General features: G+C 45.9%; 1 protein-coding gene across 1 annotated transcript in view; it reads left to right on the plus strand.

The window, feature by feature from the left end:
- Nucleotides 1–19,948, plus strand: part of POMT2 (protein O-mannosyltransferase 2) — a gene marked incomplete at its 5' end in the record, with an annotated part of 41,665 nt that overhangs the window by 6,584 nt on the left and 15,133 nt on the right. The window contains 10 exon segments of the mRNA XM_081105046.1: nt 1,235–1,319; nt 5,884–5,988; nt 7,711–7,819; nt 9,501–9,609; nt 11,245–11,404; nt 12,696–12,802; nt 13,458–13,540; nt 15,832–15,941; nt 16,531–16,597; nt 19,342–19,411. Of these exon segments, the coding sequence (XP_080961172.1) occupies nt 1,235–1,319; nt 5,884–5,988; nt 7,711–7,819; nt 9,501–9,609; nt 11,245–11,404; nt 12,696–12,802; nt 13,458–13,540; nt 15,832–15,941; nt 16,531–16,597; nt 19,342–19,411 (1,005 nt within the window).

A 19,948-nucleotide genomic window follows, 5' to 3' on the forward strand; every position in this document is an offset into this window, starting at 1 on the left:
CAGATTTGTTTTGTCACAATGCTTGGAAGTTATTTCTCCCTTGGACATCACCATTTTTGGGAAAAGCATCTTTTGCCTGTTATGTTGCAGGTCAGTAATGAATAGTTACGGAAGCTGGCCTGGAGATGGGATAGTCACCAGAAAGCAACCATATCTGAGCTGCAGAGAGAGACTGACAAACAGAAATGGCCAGGCTCTGCTGGGTAATTGGGCTGCCACTGCAAAGCCCTCATGTGGGGTGTAAAAAGTTTGATGTGGTTTTCTTCCAAGGCTGTACCCTTGTATAGAAGAATAAGACTTTGCATTGTGTTCAAAAGGTAATGTTTTACCCGGCCAGTGTGGCTCAGTACTTGAGCGTTGACCTATGAACCAGGAGGTCACATTTGATTACTGATCAGGGCACATGCCTGGGTTGCTGGCTCAATCCCCAGTATGGGGTGTGCAGGAGGCAGCCGATTAAGGATTCTCTCTCATCATTGATGTTTCTCTCTCCCTCTCCCTTCCCCCCTGAAATCAATAAAAATATATTTAAAAAAAAGTTTTATGTCGTTGTATAGAAGAACAAGACTGCAATGTGTTTAAAAGATAATGTGTTAGAATCACTTATAGCCTTGCAAAATTATTTGTGCAGTGAGAATATATTTTAGACTCTTAACTTAGTAAGAAAACCCTCAACTTTTACATAATAGTTCATTGTAATAAGACCAGCAAGTTCATAGTCAGCAGGTTAATTACCACAGGTTGATAAACAAAATCGGACTTCTGTAACACCATGGTTTCTAGGCTCTCTCTGATCAGTAGCCCACAATGTAGGTTGTGATTATAGTAATGTAATTTCTAGTAGCAAACATAGTCTCAGATTTTGAAGTTTAACAGCCTTGGAAGAAAACCCTTACTACAAACCTTTCTATATTATAAGAAAATTCTGCTTCTTTAAAATAAATAGAAACTCAAGATACAGAATAAATATAGATTCAACTTAAATTTATGATAAATGGTTGGTAAATATTTGCTAACTTTTAAAAATTTATCTAAATGAAGTTTAATGACCAACTTGATGTCTTGCTTCCTCAAATCACTATGTCAAAAACTTTTTTTTAAATTCACATTTTCTCATTAATTGCTTGAAACTCATAGTCTTTGGTTTTAACTGTAATTTTAATCATGCTCTATTAAGGCTATTTGGGTTGTATGATAACTTAAAAATTCTCATTTCTCTTTGTTTTTCCTTTAGTTGGGATGAGACTCACTTTGGAAAAATGGGAAGTTACTATATCAACCGTACCTTTTTCTTTGATGTGCACCCTCCTCTGGGAAAGGTAAGCAGTGGTGAACAACAGCCAAGTCTTGGTTTTGGATTTAATTCTTGGCCTCGTAGAAAGAATTCCCTGACATTCCAGACCAGTTGCTTTCATCAAAAATCTTTGGTATTTTTAGGGGTCCTCTGGGCTCAGAAATGGAGAGAGAGTCCATCAACTGATGGATGGATAAGCAAAATGTGTTATATCTATACAGTGGAATATTATTCAGCTATAAAAATGAAATGAAGTATTGATACATGCTACAACGTGGATGAACTTATAAACAGTGTGCTAAGTGAAAGAAGCCAGACACAAAAGGCCACATATTGTATAAGTCCATTCATATGAAATGTCCAGAATTGTCAAATCCATAGAGACAGAAAGAAGATTAGTAGTTGCCAGGGTGTCGGGGGGAGGGGGATTGAGGAGTGACTGCAGATGGGTGCGGAGTTTCTTTTTGGGGTGATGAAATGTTCTGGAATTAGGTAGTGGTAATGGATGCACAGTCTTGTGAATAAACTAAAACCTCAGTATGCTTTAACATGGTGAATTTTACAGTACATGACTTTTATCTCAATTGAAAATAAAAAATAAATGGAGAGAAAGAATAAAGCCTGGGAACTGGACCTCTGGAGAGGAGGCTCTTTGTAGGAAATCCAGCTTAGTCTTTCAGCCTGTGGCTTTTGGAGTCCCCTTGTGATTGGCACAGTGACGATGGAAAACACTGGCTGATTTGTTTTTCCTGAGCCTTCCCTTCCTCACTCTGGCCCTGTGTGGAGGGAGACACGTGAGGCTTCGTTCTAAGCCTGCCTCCAGGGAGTGCAGTCCACCTGCTCCGCTCACTTACCTCCTAGTGGTCCTGTGCTCTACTTGGCTGAAAGACAGTGATGAGCAAATTAGAAAACCGTGAAAGAGAGCAGAGTAGCTTCCATAGGTTCCGAGGCTAAGCCAGTCAAAGCCCCTTTAAGGAGTGAGTAGGGTGTTTTCTCTTCCAGTACTGAAGCCCATACCTGACACTTCACACAGATCCCAGCCCTGGGCACCTGGGCTCCAGTCAAATAGGTACTATTAAAGAAATAAAAATGCCTGCACATAGTAAAAAACGTGATCGGTACAGAAGGAAATAGAAGGCCAAAAGCTACCTTCCCTCACATTTCGATTCTTCAGAGGTTACTCTATGGTCACCTTTGTTAAATTTCTTATATATCCTCTCAGAAACTTTTTATACAAATACTAGAGGCCCAGTGCACGAAATTCATGCGGGGGGGTGGGGGGGCGGGCATGTACCTCAGCCGGGCCTGCACCCTCTCACAATCCAGGACCTTTCAGGGGATGTCCAACTGCTGGTTTAGGCCCGATCCTGCAAGGATCCCTGCAGATTGGGCCTAAACTGGCAGTCAGACATTTCTCTCGCAATCTGGGACCGCTGGCTCCTAACTTCTCGCCTGCCTGCCTGATCACCCCTAACCACTTGCCTGCCTGCCTGATTCCCCTAAACACTCTGCCTGCCTGCCTTCCTGCCTGCCTGAGTGCCCCTAACTGCTCCCTGGGGTGTGGGGCAAGCCGGGGCAAGGGGCAGTGGTGTTCTGGTCTCTGGTCATTCTGGTCATTCCACCATTTCGGTCACTGGGCTTTTATTATATAGGATAAGTGTGTACGTATTTATAAACATAAATATTAGTTCATATGAACAGCACATTATGCAAACCGGATCAGACTAAAATTGTTCAGCAACTTGTATTTAAAAAAAAAATAGTTTTTTGATTTTTTTTTTTTAGAGAGAGGGAGAGAGAAAAACATTAATATGAGAACAAAACATAAATCGGCTGCCTCCTGTACACCCCCCCCCCCCCCTCCCCACAGGGATCAAGCCTGCAACCTGGGCATGTGCTCTGACCAGGAATCAAACTGGCAATCTTTCATTGTACAGGACAGTGCCCATCCAACTGAGCCATACCGGTCAGGGTAACAACTTGTGTTTTAAACATGATGTTTCTTCAATTCTTTCCACATTAGCACATAAAAATGTACTCCATTCTTTTTAATGACTATATTATTCCATTATATAGATGTGCTATAAATTATTTTACCTCTCTTCAATTCATGGGCATTTATGTTATTTCCAACTTTTAGTCATAGCAAAAGATATTGCATGAACATCCTTGTACCTATATATTTTCATAGTTGTACAAATGTATCTGAAAGATTCTCAGGGGGCAAACTAGAGAGTTAAAGGGACATTTAAATTTGTGTTAGAGATTGCTAGGTTTTCCTGAAAATTTTTGCAATAATATATAGTCCCACCAACAGTGTATGAGGGTGTTTGCTTCCCACACCATTGTCAGCACTGGTGTGATTATACTGTCAAAACTTCCAACTTGAAAGTAAAAAGTGGTACATCACTGTTTTCATTTGCATCTTTCTGAGTTAGGTTGGACATTTCTTTTTCATATGTTTTTGTTGTTGTTGTTGTTGTTTTTGTTTTTTTTAAAATATATTTTATTGATTTTTTTACAGAGAGGAAGGGAGAGGGATAGAGAGTTAGAAACATCGATGAGAGAGAAACATCCATCAGCTGCCTCCTGCACACCCCCTATTGGGGATGTGCCCGCAACCAAGGTACATGCCCTTGACCGGAATCGAACCTGGGACCCTTAAGTCCACAGGCCAACGCTCTATCCACTGAGCCAAACCGGTTAGGGCTCTTTTTCATATGTTTATTAGTGATTTGTATTTTCTCTTCTATGAACTTGCCCATTTTTCTAGTAGGTTGTTCCTTTTCTTATTGATTTGAGTGAGTCTCTTAGTTAGGAAATTAGCTCAGGGCTACTTTTAATCTTGAGGGAACTGAGAAGGAACAGCCTGACCAGCCAAGCAATCTGGGAATGTAGACCAGCACCAGGCAGCTTGTCCTCTGAGACCCCAGATAGGTAGGAGCATCTGCTGTGATGGTCACCTGCCAGTTTTAGTTCATCTGGGTATTTGGATGACTCTGTCTTTCTAATACCTTACATTACTTTGTATTAAATTAATTATATTAAATTAACCTCTGGACCCTGGGATTCCTTCTTTTTATTTTTTTATTTTTAAACAAGGCTTTGTAATCACTGCTGAACTTGGAGTTCTATACTTCGACATGGAACTATAGATAGCAACTCTGTTTGGAACTACTTAGAGAAAAGAGTGAGCTGGTTTAGTGGTCCAAATCCAGGCCCCCACAAGCAGTGCTGCTGGGAGAGGTTTTCCCTCCACACAGCCTAACCCAGTGGTCGTCAAACCATGGCTCTCGAGCCACATGCGGCTCTTTGGCCCCTTGAATGTGGCTCTTCCACAAAATACCATGTGCGGGCGTGCACGTACAGTGCGAAGTTGACTTAAAACTTTAAGTAAACTTCATTAAGTTAATTTTAGGGAACGTTGTGAAGTGAAAGAAGATGTAGTGTCGAGGGTTAGAAAGGAATGTTGAGATGGTTTGGACATATAGAGAGGATGAACGAAAGGAGATAGACGAAACAAGTATACAAGACGAGTGTGGATGGGAGAGTTGGGAGGGGTCGACCTCAGCGAACGTACCTCCATCAGATTGAGGACGTTTTTAACAAAGGCCAGCTTAGGAGTACCCTAATTAAGTTAATAACAATGTACCTATCTATATAGTTTAAGTTTAAAAAATTTGGCTCTCAAAAGAAATTTCAATCGTTGTCCTGTTGATATTTGGCTCTGTTGACTAATGAGTTTGCCGACCACTGGGCTAACCGAACACTGGTTGGGCTGGGCAGCCTGGGGCTGTTACAGATGCTTGGCGTTTGCTGGCAGTTTTTATGTTTTCGCTGCTTCTGATTGCTTGTGTGAAAAGAATTTTACACTGTTGATGGCCAAGGAAAGATAGAAAGAGGCTGACCCTCCTGAATGTTTTGAAGGATTCTCATCATAGTTTATGGTTGATTTGTTCTGGTTTGGGATGTGCCAAGGTTGCCACTCTTTGGAATACTGGAAAAAGGAGAAGCCAGTCTCTGGCCTTTTGGCATTTTTTCCGCTGGGACTTTTCTGTTCCCCTCTGGGGAAATGCAGCTGTCTTTACTCTTTTCTATTCCCCCGCCCCCCACCCCCCCACACTTCCCTTCTCTATTCCTGATGTGTAGAAACTTGGCCACTTTTCTGCCTCCTCATTCTGAGTTGGAACCTCATTTTCCGGTCTCTCCAGGAATCAGCCCCTCTCCTTCCCCTCCCCCACAATGAGCTATCAGCTTTTATTTCATAGCAAATAAAAGAAGACTGACGAGCGAGCCCCTCACTGGCCCTGCCCTTCAAATTGTGGGATTTTTTCTTTCTAAGTGTCCAGTCTGCACTGTTCTCAAGAACTTGTCCTTAACACAAGAGAGGATTTGTTTCAAGCAATGAGCTCTATAGACAAAAGGTTCTTGCTTTGAACAGCTGCAGGAGAAAATGTCACATTGTCAACTCCTTCTATGGACAGTTGTCAAGGGAGACCAAAGTCTGGGTGCTGCTGGAGGGAAGTTTAGGGCATGAAGGAATCTCCTCTCAAACGTTTCTCATTGTTTCTGTTTGTTCTTTCTGTCAGATGCTGATAGGTCTTGCTGGCTACCTGAGTGGATATGATGGCACCTTTATGTTCCAGAAGCCTGGGGACAGATACGAGCATCACAACTACATGGGAATGAGAGGAGTAAGGCTTCATGACTTGAAAGACCCTCACTGCGCCCTGTAGCCACACTCACAAATGTTACAGTTGGAAATCCTGGGGTGGTGGCAGGTGTACACAACGGACTTTGGGGTCGGGGGAGGATGACTGGATCCATGCCCTGTAGTAGAAATTCAGGCATAGAGACTCGGAACTGGTGTGGGTAAGAAGGGAAGGGGAGGCCACAGATAATGGAGATTACACAGATAGGAGCAAGCCCACCCTGTCATCTATTATGCCCATGTGAGGCATAGACTGCAGGTTGGAGAGCAGCCTGGGACCCAGGCAGCCAGGCAGCCAGGAGTCTCCTGTAGTCCCAGCATTGGCCTCAGCACCTTGGCAAGCTACATGCTCTTCCTCTCTCAGACCACACTTGCTGGAGTATTGCTTATCTCTGAGAGCCCTTTCTTAAGACTTCAGCATCCCCACACTCCGGTCACCAGGTTCCTACTTCTTTCCCATGAAGGTTTCAGGCACACACAAGGGGTGTGCCAGTCTTTGGAGGGAGGCCATGTGTCCGCTTCCTCTGTTCCCTGTGTCCCAGCAGCAGTCTTGATGGAGCATGGCAGGGCCTTAACACCCAACTCTGGGTACTCCATACCTGTAGCTGAATGAGACCTGAAGAAACTGACCTTCAACGTAGAGCTCTCAAAGCAAGTTACATTTACAAACCCCTTTCATTGAGGAGCTCAAACACTTTAGATAAATACAAAGTGCTTATTTGGACAAATTGTTGGATAATTTGCATGGTCATATGATACCATATTAAACAAGAAGTGTCCCATACCCTCAAGTTCATATTCTAAGTGATCCTGTGTCTTCTTAATGACTTTTGAATACCATATAGCATGCATAATTGGATATAGGCCTGACTCACTGTGAACTTGTTATGGGAATTGAGAAGGCAAATATGACAGCGGTGTTCCCTTTCACACTAGGGCACATTGCTTTCTGTTAACAAAAGGCGACAGCCCAAATGTGAGAATTTCCACTTCCTTGGGCTTGCCTGTTTACTCTTGATGGATGAGGTGGAGAGGTACAGAGAAGGCTTGTGGTTGAAAACAAAACAAAAACACCCTCCAGTTACTGAAGCGCAAAGCATTCTTTTTGCTAAAATAAGAATACCACCTGTAGATTAAAGAGTGGTTCCTGGTATGACTGAAGAAAAGGGCTAAGGGAGAAATAACAGAATTCTCTACAATATTAAAACACCTCAGAGAGGTCTTAACTTGTGTCCCTAATTTTGTAATAGAAGCTAATGTTTATCAAGTACTTCCTGTGTGTTAACAAACTTTAGGTCATTTAATCTTCAGAGTATAAACCCTTTGAGGTAAGAACTCTGATTCTTCACATTACACAGAAGGGGAGGCTGAGTAAAGAGACATGTGACTTCCTCAGGGTCACAGCTAATAGTGATAGGCAGTCTAACCGGCATCCCCCACTTGAGACCAGTGTGCCATCCTGCTCACGCCTCCCTGGCTGAACTTTGCTGATTTCGTGTCAGTGCACAAGTTGGTGCTCAGTGGGAACTAAATGCTGCTTGATTTGATGCCTCACGGTTACACCACCCCTTTCTCGTTCATACATGTGCCAGCTGGTTTTAGGTCACCGTGTCCTCATTGGGGTCTTCCATCTTAGACCTGAGCTTGTAGGTCTCTGAGCCTTAGCTAATCTGGTTATTTGACTGCTTCTCTTTTCCTTCTGTAGTTGTGTGCGTTCCTCGGTTCCTTGCTGATCCCCTTTGCCTACCTCACTGTACTGGAGCTGTCCAAGTCCCTCCCCGCAGCACTGCTCAGCGCTGCCCTCCTCACCTTTGGTAAGTTGTCTTCTACCACGTTTCTTGGGAAATTGTCTGCTACACTGTGAATGTAGCTGGAAATCAACACATTTACAGGTCTGTCTATGGGCCCAGTTGTTAAGTAACTTTAGGATTGAGTAAATGTATTACATTTACATTATTTTATTCACTGGTAATACTTACTATATGTATACTTGTATGTAGCAAGCCTTTACATTATTGGAAGGGAGAGTTGGCATAGATGATCTCCAGTTGTCCACATTTAAGATTTAAGTTTGGATTGGATAAGAAGATAGCTGTGTGTGTGTGTGTGTGTGTGTGTGTGTGTGTGTGTGTGTGTAGGCCTATAATTCTAATTCTGCTTCTCTTAGGTTACTATCAAGATTAGTTTGTACTCCTTAAACTAATTTTAGCTGAATGCAAGGGCGATGCCTCAAAGTAGCTCGGCAGCAGGGGGTAGTAAAATGGGAACTTACATGTTTTCTGTGGATAATCCTCCCATGGCTAAATGAGAGCTGATCCATGGAAACCGATCTTGTTGCTAGCCTTGTTCTTCTGAAAGTGCATTCATGACCTTACAGAGCTTAACATTTAGGAAGTCCAGACCACTGTAGGTGGGTATTTTAGGGGTGATTCTATCCTTGTTTTGATCGATATGTTGCAAGATTATAGGGCTTCTTGGTAGAGGATTGGTGGCTTTTTCTTTGTGTCTTTAATTTCCTTTTCAGTTATTTATTGTCATTTATTTATTTTCTCAGTCAATACTATTTTTAAAGCATCTCCTCTTTCTAGGCCACTTTTATCGGCCTCAGAGGATGAGGAGCTTACTCCCTAGTGGGGCAGATGATAAGTAAGCCAGTAAATTACTAAGTCTATAGTGTAACATTCTATGCAAAAATGCAATGTAGAAAATAGAGTCGGGTGAAGAATAAAGTCATGAGGAATGATCCTGTTTTAGGTAGGGTAGTCAGTGAGGACCTGCTTAAGGAGGTGGCCTTGAGCAGAGACCTGTGTGAAGCAAAAGATTAAGCCATGCAGAGATGGGAGGGAAGAGTGTTCAGGCAGTGGGAACAGCATGTGCGTGGTCCTGGTCTAAGGTGGCACTTAGTGGATTCAAGGAACAGCAAGAAGGCCAGTGGGGCGGGAGTGGAGTGAGCCAGGAAGAGGGTGTTGGGATAGGAGGTTGGATAGGAGGGAGACCGTGCAGGCTTTGGCATCGCCACGAGGAGCCTGTTAGTCTGGGTGAGATGGGAAGACATTGGAGAGTGTAAGCAGGGGCATGATGTACTGAAATCGTGTTTCACTTTGGCACCTACCTGGAGAATCAGCTCCCAATATAGACTTTCTACAAAATGGTCAGACTGCCTTCGGTGTGGGCCATTTGTGGCTATATGAGCGGGCGGCGGAACTCACTTTGTAAGGCTGGAAATGAGCAAGAGCCCTCACCTCGGGACTGCTCTATCTGAATGAGTCACATGATCCTTTCTTGAGTTAAGGGCCTGGAAGACGTGGGATACTATTTCGTATCATTGGGCTTTGGTGTACCCCCAAGCTGTGACCTTCCACCTCCCCAATGACTCAGTGGCCCATCTAGTCTTGACTGCAATTAAGCGCAAGGGGGACTTATTGCTGGGGTGTTTGGTTCTTGGGGGCCTATCTCTGATCTCATTTTTTGACCACTTGAGCTCATGTTTTTCAGACACAGGATGCCTCACTCTGTCCCAGTACATCCTCCTTGACCCCATCTTGATGTTCTTCATCATGGCTGCCATGCTGAGCATGGTCAAGTACAACTCCTGTGCTGACAGGTCAGAAACTCCGTCTTTGGGAGTGTGTGTGTGTGTGTGTGTGTGTGTGTGTGTGTGTGGCGGGGGGTGGTTGGGAGGGGGCGAGCAGGGGAGTGAGGTGGTCCAGAGGCTACGGCAGCTCCAGAATTTCTATAATAGCCAGGGACAGGGTAAGTGCCTAGAGGACTTGTCTTGAGGCTGAGTTTAAGGCAATCCAACTTTTTAAAAAACTTAGATTACCCATTTTAGATCATGAAAATAGATTTGAAAAGGTTTTCTATAGATTTATTTTTGCTTTACATAAGACTAAGAAAATGTCGATTGTATTTTTCAAGAATATTATCATTTTTACAGTGGTGGACTTAGATAGGGGCTTGTGGATATTATAGAGCGTCCTAATGCCTTCCCACCAACTTATAAGCCACCCCTTGGCACCAGTGCTGGTTAGGAGATCCCAGGACAACTTTATCTTTCACATTCTCCATCCTAGAGGGGAGGGAACCAGGGTAGATAATGCTTGGGAGTGTTTGTCTCCTTGCCCTCGGTGGTTGTTACATCCAGCCCTGACCTAACGGTGGGAATAGTGTACATAAAGGTTGGCTTGAATGGTCCATAGTAGTCAAGAGGATCCCTGCAGGCCCTGCAAAGTTCTGAAGCTGTACTAGAGGGCCTCGTCTTCCCCAGGGTAGTCTTTTCCAGATCATCCTTCTACCTCTGAGAGAGTAGAATACATTCATTCTATTCAAACCAAAGAGCTGGCTCATCTGGGCTTTTCTAGAAGTCAACTTGGTTTCACCATGACAACGCTCATTAAATGATGTTATCTCATTAAATGATGTTATGCTAATAAAGCCTGATCCAGGTCTCTCTGGCTTTGGGTTATCTTCTGTCTCTGCCACATTCACTTCCACCTGCCGTTTCTGGAATGCATACTCTGTGCCAGGTACTGTGCTAGGAGCTGGAGGTACAGCGGGACTTAGGTCTGGCTGTTAAGGAGCGTTCGCTCTGGCAGGGGAGGCCACCAGAAAGTGAGAAAATTGCAGCACAGTGTGTTGGGAGCTGTAAGTACAGCAAACCTTGGCACTGACTGCCCTGGCTGGAACCATGCTCCACCGCTTGCTAGCTGTATTACCTAACCTCTCTGTCCTTTGCCTTCCCCATGTGCACTAGTAAAAGAGGATAGCAATAGGATCTACCTCATGGGGTTAGCGAAGTTGAAGAGTTAATTGTGTAGAGACTTGGAACAGTGCCTGACACATGGTAAGCACTTGACAAATGCTGGCTTTGACAGGTCCAGAGGTGGCAAAAGAGAGGGCTGACTCAATCCAGTGGCTTCTCTGGATTTCCCTTTGACATCCACGTGATTGGTTATCCCTTGAAGAAAAGCTTCTTGCTTACTTATCCAGGAAAGCATTGATCCCTCTCACAGAAAAAGCTCCTCCTCACTCCCACCCACACTGTGCTTCCTGCAGTTTCAAGTTTCACAAACCATGCTGTTCTTGGAGCCTCATGGTCCCCTGAGGTTAGGAGCCCTCGCATAGAGGGCACAGCACAGCCCCTCAGAGTCAGAGAACCTGTGCCCTTGCCCACTGATGCTCTTGCTTTTGAGTTTGGTTCCAGCTGCCAAACTGAACTCTGTGTCTTGTTGGTTTTCAGGCCCTTCTCTGCCCCCTGGTGGTTCTGGCTCAGCCTGACTGGCATTAATCTGGCTGGTGCTATAGGGGTCAAGTTTGTTGGCCTCTTTATCATCCTGCACGTGGGGTGGAACACCGTATCAGACCTTTGGCACCTGTTTGGAGACCTCAGTCTTTCATTGGTGAGAACCAAGTGCTTGTAGAAATGTCTTTGCTCCCCAGTATTGCTCAGCAGAGCCAGTGGCCTACCTCTGCCTCTGCTGCAGGCACGGAGTGGCTGTGTTCTGGGCCCAGGCAAGCTGGACCAGCTGCTCTCTGTAGGCAGCAGGACGGGGGAGGGGGCAATGGCTGAGAGGCTGGAGTGGTATAAAGGGCGAGGATAGACTCACATTCCTGGAATTCATTTTTGGCATTTGTTTCTGAAATGTTTTAAAAATGCTCTGCAAACTACCCAGCTAGAGGATTCTGTCCAGTTGGTCTCATGCCAAATACTGGTATATGTCAGGCGCTGACGCAGGGGACCTTGGGTGAAATGGTCAGGGAGACTTTCTGAACTCACAGTTTTCTTTTCCCGATCCAGGCTTTTCAGATTTGGAAGCCAGTAAGGTTTATTACAATATTGTTTATTAAGGGCTCATTCTGTGCTGGGCACTATGCAATATGCGTTACCTTCATTATCTCATTTTCTTTTCATAACAATCTTATGTGGTAGGTAGCTACTACCCTCTCTTTACAAATGAGGAAATCAAGACCTAGAGAGGTAATAATGTGCCCCAGGTCATACAGGCAATAGGGGCAGATCTAGGGTTTAAACCGAGGGAAGGCAGACTGCTTACTAAAGGCTGCTCCATTGCCTCTGAACCGAGTCCCAACAAGTTTATTTATTCAGAAAATACAGACATGCTATCCTCTAAGTGTGAGATAGAACATGCAGATGAATAAAACAATGATCCCTGCCCTCTAGAGACAATGGAGAGAGAGAGAAATAAGTGAGCAGGCAATTATAGTTTAGCCAACAAGTTCTGTGAGAGCGCAGAGGAGGGTGTGACCCTGTCTCAGGTGATGCAGGAGGACTTCTGGGAAAACACTGAGGCTTGAAGTTAAATTAAGGAGCAGTCGTCCTTGTGATGGGTGGGGCTGGCCAGTACAGGAAGCTCGGGGAAAGTGCAGGGGATCAGTGTGACTGGGATGTACAGGGGACTGATGAGTGACGATGCTGAAGATGTAGGCAGCGCTTTGTTGGTGGTGCAGTGACAGTCTGGGGTCCAGGGTGAGGGCTCGGACAGCCAGCAGGGGGCTGGCTCCTGTTCAGCCCCCGGCATTGTTTCAGTGGTGGGTGTTATGGAAAGCATTTCCACATAGTTTTTCTTTATGGCTGTTAGTTTTTCAATTTTATTATGACTGTGACTTATACATGAAAACATATATAATGCACATGTAAGGTATAAGGAATAACATTGGCTCTGTCTACAGGTGACTGTGGGAAAACACCTGACTGCGCGCATCCTGTGCCTCATAGTGCTGCCGCTGGCTCTCTACACAGCCATCTATGCTGTTCACTTCGCGGTGCTGAGTCAGAGGTACAGCAGAGCCTTTCTAGCTGCTCAGTCTGTCTTCCTCCTGCCTCTAAGCCCGCCGATGGGCCGTGTGATTTCCTGGGTCTGTGGTTGGGATGACAGGAGGGGACCCAGGGTGTTTTCCTGTTGGTGTTCTCCTGTGTTCTATCTTTTGGGTATCCAAAATGCTCAGAAAGGCCAACACCCTTAGTAAAGAATTTCCTAACAGCCAAAAGCCCCTTCTCCCTAAACAAAGCCCCTTGTGTTTAACAGGGATGAGCCACCATAAGGTGTGCAGTTGGGATGAGGATAGTAATAACAGTAGCACCAGCAGCAGCTCCCATTTAACAAGTAGCTACTGAGTGTCAGGAATGTTCAGCATTTTGTACCCATTTTCTCATTTAATCGTAATTACTTTGAAATCTTTAAACCCCTGTTTATAAATGAGGAGCAGAGGCTAAGCCAAGTTAGGTATCTTCAGAAGGCTCCCTAGCTAGTAAGTGGCTGAGTTGGGATTTGGACCCAGTTTCTCCTCCTCCATCACCCATGTCTGTCTCCTGATGCCTCACTGCCACTCTGGTTGTCCTTAAAGGAGCCGAGCAGGGCTCTTTCTAGGCTCCTGGGAAGTCATGATTTCACTGCACTCACTGGGCTCTGCCCTGCTCCTGCTCTCCCACAGTGGTCCCGGCGATGGCTTCTTCAGCTCCGCCTTCCAGGCCCGGCTCTCAGGAAACAGCCTTCACAACGCTTCCATCCCTGAGTGTGAGTGTCTCCTGGGCCTGATGCAGGGCAGAGGGTTTTCTGGGAGTTGAATTAGAAAAGACGACTATGATAGTTTGAGTTATTTCGGTCTGCAGAGGGCAAAGTGGGAGAAAGATCCAGCTATTTCCAGTACGAGTACTCAAGAGAGGGGGTCGGGACACAGGAAGTGCAGAGGTAGACTTCCTGAGCAGCAAACTCTTTGTCCCTAAAGAGAGACTTCTCCATTGCGGCTGTGAAAACATCCAAGCCAGCTCTGTGGGAAGGCCAACCAGAGAGACTCTGTTTGGACCTTCAGGGCCACTGGCCAGTTTCCACCGTGGAGTGCGGTGGCTCGCGTGTGTTGTTATGCACAGGTAGTTACTGAGCAAGCCTTAGCCACGTTGGCAGTGGTAGGTGGATGCCCTCCAGCGTAGAGTCTGAAGTGCAGAGTCTATGCCTGATATGACTGTCGGGTTCAGTACATAAAGTGGGGACACAGGGTGTGAGAGATAGAGTGAGTGGTCTGGGAGTCAGGCCCTGGCAGAATGTGTAGGTTTCAACAGATGGAGAGGGCATATTGGGCAGAAGGGACAGCATGGTCAAGGCCAAGGACAGGGCAAAACTCAAGGCACAGATTATATGCAGAAAAGTACCTGAAAATAAGTTTGAAAAGATAGGTTGGGCCAGATAGTGAGGGTTTGAAATGTCTGGATGAGGTGTTTGGCTTCATTACCCAGGCATTGGAGACCCAGTGGAGGTATTGGGCAGGGCGGAGGCCAGGAAGGCTGCGCCTTAGGGAGATGACTCTGGTGGTTAAGTATAGGATGGCATGGGAGTGGAGGCAGGAGATGTCCTCTGGGAAGCTGTTGCAGGCATTGAGCTGGGCACAGAGGTAAGGCAACCGGGCATAGACACGGGAGGTTAGATACGGAAAGGGGGGAACAAGATGTCACTAAGGACCTGAGCCCAGGTGATGGTTTCCTGGGGCAAAGACTGTCTTTTAGTCTCCCCAGTGCCTTGTACAGTGCCCAGAGCCCTGGGCTCTCCCAGACAGTGGAAAGAATGAGAAAGAGGAAAGGCTAAGAAGTTGGTTTGGAAAGGCAGATATTGAGTTCTACATCAGAGACTTTGAGGTACTTGGGGAAATCGTGCAATGGGGCCAGCGGGCTTGGAGCTGAAGCTTTCAAAGGAGGAGTCAGCCAGATAAAGGGGTGACTAATGCGGTGGCAGTGCTATGACCCATAAGGAAACTGCAGAGAGAGGAAGAGAAAAAGGGTGAGGTCAGGTCATTGGGGATGGCAGGAGGAAGGGGACCTAGGAAGGAGCTGCAGAGGAGCCATTCATGAGGGAGTATGGGGCTCAGAAGGAGGAACAGAGAGCGTTTCAAAAAGCAAAGGTGGTCAGCAGTGTGCAAATTCCTGTTCGTCATTTATAAAGCCGAGCTCAACTGTGATCTCTTCCAACAAGCCATCCTCCTCTTACTCCTGGGGCGAGAAGTCATCCTACCCTGTCTGGGCTCCCCCATGTCACACGTTGTCACACCTTTGCCAAAGCACTTGCCCACTGTCATGTGCTCGTCAATGCATGAAGCCCTTTTCCCCAAGACTGGGCTCGCGTGGGTGCAGCCAGGCCTGCTCCACCTCGGATCCAAGTGTAATCGGCACAGTCTGCTGACCTAGTGAGTGGACAGAGGAAGACAGGGTGGGCCATCTCTGGTGGAGTGAGACCTCTTTCGGTGGAGTGGGGAATGGCAGGGTGGCCACAGTTTGAGGGATTGAGAAAAGAGGGACAGTAAAAAGGAAATGAGGTTTACTCTGCTCGTTTTGTTGTTGTTTTTAATTTGGAGTAAAGAAAAAGCCCAAATACCATTAAATAGTTACTCCATATGGTACTGGATTCAGAAGCACAGAAGTCTGTCTTAACCGTCTATCATACCATCATATCTTGGGGAACATTCCAGATAACGACAGAGAATGCTTCTTCCTTTATTCCATTGAATGTATGTCCAGACCTTGACTGAAGGACACGTGGGTCTAATCTTTCACTATTACAAACAGTGCTCTAATCACACTGTTACTACCCAGGTTCTTCCGAAGTGCTTAGTGGGGAGGGAAGAAGGGCACCCTGGAGTGAACTCCCTCTTAAGTTGACCCTATAGGAGTGTGAAGGCAGTGGCACACCTGCTTTGGGTATCCTCAGCCCAGTGGGGTTTGTAAGAGGGTTATGAGCCCTAGGGCTTGGGAGGCCCCTCCCAGTCAGCGGTGGCTTCTAGCACTGTGCTACTCACCCCCCCCCCCTTCCCTTCCCCCTAGACCTGGCCTTCGGCTCTGTGATCACTGTGAAGAACCTGCGGATGGCCATCGGCTATCTCCACTCCCACAGGCACCTCTATCCTGAGGGCATTGGCGCCCGCCAGCAGCAGGTCCGTGAGCCTCTTCTGCACCGAACCTGCCATTCCTGTTCCTGCCGCCCGCCCTTTGCTTGCGCTGTTTCCCCTGCTTCCTGCGCTCTCTTCCTCTTTGCCGTGGCTAACTCGGCTTCTTTAGGCTTCAACTTAGGCTTCAGTGTTCCCCTCTGACCACCATGATACTGGATTCCCTGGTACTGGATTAGGCGCCAGGGCCAGGGTTTGAAGCTGCATCCCAGGTACATGCTCTTGACCAGGAATCAAACCTGAGACCCTTTGGTGCATGGGCTGACACTCTTAACTACTGAGCACACCGGCCATGGCTTAATTCCTTTTTAAAATGCACTAAATCCTCTCTGTTACACAAGGTATCATGGTGCTTCCTTCTTGTGGGAAAAGTCCTCTCAATGCAGAAGGAAGGAGAGAATCTCACTTAGTGCTGCTTCTGAGTCCTGCTGGGAAACGTGGTCCCTTGGGTTGGTGGCTGGGGTTCAGAAAGGCTTAAGCAATGTTGGTTTGCTGTTGATTGTCCTGTGGCTGGTTGTGCTGATAGTGATGGTCTCCTCCCTCCTCCTTCCTCCCCCTCCCTGCCACCTTCACCCAGGTCACCACCTATCTGCACAAGGACTACAACAACCTGTGGATTATCAAGAAGCAGAATACAGACTCAGGTAATGTGGGGAACTGATGCTTCTTGTGTGATTACTTACTCTCAGTCCTCCACATTTCTCATGCCTCCAGAGAAGGGTAACAAGATGGGCTTTCCTGAGCATTCTTTGACAATGTGTTTACTATCTCAGTTATCCTTTCAACAGTTATTTATTGAGCACCTGCTAGTTCAAAGTGCTATTGTCACCTTAGGGGATTAGCAGTGAGCAAGACATATATGATCTCGCTCTCAGAGCTGCATTTTGAAGACAACAGAACCAAAGCTCAGACTTGATCCAGACGATTACCTGGGCATGCCACCAGGGGCTGGTGAATAGCCCCAACTGGGGCACATGCTGGCTGCTCTCATTTCTAATTTAGAACACGCCACGCATTGCAGACCCTAGCGTATGGTGCAGCTCCAGTTGTCTTGATATGATAGTGTTGCTGCCTACTGGTCATCCTTGGACTGGGCAGTGAGTTGGAAATCTGAGGGCCTGCCAGCCCTGTGCTGGGCCTGTCTAGGCTGCTGTCTGGTACCTCACTCAGTGCCTGCTAGTCTGCTTCTGCCTCACCGGACAAAGCTGCTCTGAGGCACACCTGTTGGGCTCTCAGGGCCTATGAAATGGGCTGTATCTGGATCTTGCTTTTTTGGTCAGGCAGCTAGCTCTCTGCAGGCTATGCCTTCTGCTGCAGCTGCGAGAGAACAGAGGGCATCTCCCACTCACCTGAGCCCCTGCAGATTGTCCTGTGCCACAGGCATCCTCTGTGACTCCCCAGCAAACACCACCTGGCTCAGCCTGTCTCAAGTCAGCTGCCCCTGAGCCTTTGTGGGGGAAGGGGCAGATGATCATCTGAATTCACCTTCTTTGTTCCTTTCCCCACTCCTCTTCTTGCTGTGGTTTTTGGATCAGAATATGGCATACACAGTCACTGTCTTTGCATCCTATTCCTCAGTAATATGAATTATGATACTCTTGGGCAGGATCTATGTCTATACCTTTTTAGTACTGGTATTGATTGGGTTTTTATTCAACAGGCCAAACTTAATAAGTGGTCTATCACAATGAGGTGTTAGTGAGGGGAGACCACCTTTACTTTGAAAGTCATGTGGGCCTAACTGAATCTTTGAACATCCCTGGTCTGTTATTTCGTTGTGGCTTGTAGGTTAAAGTAGCTGCATTTCACCCGGGCAACTAAGATCTTGTGAGAAGGCAGTGTCTGCAAGCACTGTGGGCGGTGGGCATGTGGCACTGAGGTCGTTGAGACCTTGATGGCTATAAATTTATATGAAGTAAGAAAACTTCCCTCCCATTGACTTTTTTTAATGTCATCTTGCTAGTTAATTTTTTAAAATTTATTTTTTAAAAAAATATTTTTATTGACATCAGAGAGGAAGGGAGAGGGAGAGAGAGAAACATCAATGATGAGAGAATCATTGATCGGCTGCCTCCCACACGCCCCTACTGGGGATCGAGCCTGCAACTGGGGCACATGCCCTTGATCAGAATCGAATCCGGGACCCTTCAGTCCGCAAGCCAGTGCTCTATCCGCTGAGCCAAACTGGCTAGGGCTAAACTTTTAAATTGAAAGAGACCTTAAGAGTCCACATAGGAGTGGGAATCTCTGTAGTTAAGTTCTCTGATTCACTTGAGAGCCATGATTTGTGCTAGTAAATTTGTCTTCTTGACCTGGAGTGTTCGTGTCTCACTGTTTGGGATGGAAATTTGCAAGAATTCCTCTGTGTTGCTGTGATTACTGATGATTCCTTTTCCATCGTCATCACCTTTCTAGATCCCGATCAGTTTTGACTTCTAGATGATACTGAAGTACAGCTGACTCCTGAACAATGCAGGGCTTAGGGGCACTGGCCTCTTGCGCAGTCAGAAAGCCATGTATAACTTTTGACTCCCCCAAAACTTAACTATCAATAGCCTACTATTGACCAGAAGCCTCACCAGTAACATACTCAGTTGGTTAACACATACGTTATATGCTATATATGTTATAGACTGTATTCTTAGAGTAAAGTAAACTAGAGAAAAGAAAATTATTGAGAAAATCATAAGGAAGAGGAAATACATTTGTAGTATTTATTTTAAAAATCCATATATAAGGACCTGCTCATTTTAAACCTATGTTGTTCAAGTGTCAACTGTAGTCCCTTTTTTCATCATTTCATCATTATCTTTACCTAAGACTTAGCAAGTATATTGCCAGGAACAAGATAATTACTGGCAAAATGTGCAGGGTTTAACATTTGATTTTTGAGGAGAGCTTGGAAATGGTAATTTGCATGGAATTAATTTTTGGAAGACTATTTTTTTACTACTAAAAGGAAAATCGTAGTACTACTTGCCTTCCCAGCTTAAAAATCTTCCAGTGGGGGCTTCAGTGCCTGTCAGAGATGGCCATATTTCTCGCCTGGCCCCACTGTTCACACACTCGTCCATTCCCACCCTTCCTGCCTGCTCCCTTAACCACAGGAGACCATCAAATGAGTTTTGCTCTTTCACACTTCTGTGACTTTCCCCCACTTGTTCTCCTAGCAAAATTCTCCCTCTCCTTTAAGAGTCTTTCAAACGTTATTTTGGGACACACCCTTATCCAGTCCTCTGAAACAGTCGGGACCTTTCTCTCTGGGCTCTCTGTCTCCTGACAGCATCTCTAGCACCTGCCAGGCACTGTAACTCCCAGTGGGCCCTCAGTCAGTACTGGCCCGGTGAGCGAATGGTTTCAAGTAACAGTGCTTGTTTCTTCTTGGCAGATCCCCTAGACCCCTCATTCCCAGTGGAGTTTGTAAGACATGGAGACATCATTCGACTAGAACATAAAGAGTAAGTAAGTTTGCTCTTTGGGATAAATGAGTGGTATGGGCACCAAAGGTAAGGAGTTGTTTTTAAGCTGGAAATGAACAGAAGTCAGGTCTGAACAAGGCTCTGGCAAATGGAACAAGCTGCTGGGGGAGGACGTAGAGCCGCATTAGGAAGGTCCGTGAAATAAGCAGGTGAGCCTGTGCCTACCTAGTTTGGCTCTGAGGAGCTTTGAAGTTTGAAGGTATCTTTCAGCTTCCCTTTTCTTAGAGGACAAAAGAAAAAACTTCAGTTGCCCAAGCTGCTTCTTTTTTTTTTTTTTTAAATTAAATCTTTATTGTTCAGATTATTACATTTGTTCCTCTTTTCCCCCCCCATAACTCCCCTCCTCCCAGTTCCCACCCCACCCTCCGCCCTCACTCCCCACCCGCTGTCCTCATCCATAGGTGTACAATTTTTGTCCAGTCTCTTTCCGAATCTCCCACACCCCTTTCCCCCTGAGAATAGTCAGTCCATTCCCTTTCTATGTCCCTGATTCTATTATAATTACCAGTTCATTCT

This window comes from Myotis nattereri, assembly GCF_964212035.1.
Source record: "Myotis nattereri genome assembly, chromosome: 1".
Classification (NCBI taxonomy): Eukaryota; Metazoa; Chordata; class Mammalia; order Chiroptera; family Vespertilionidae; genus Myotis; species Myotis nattereri.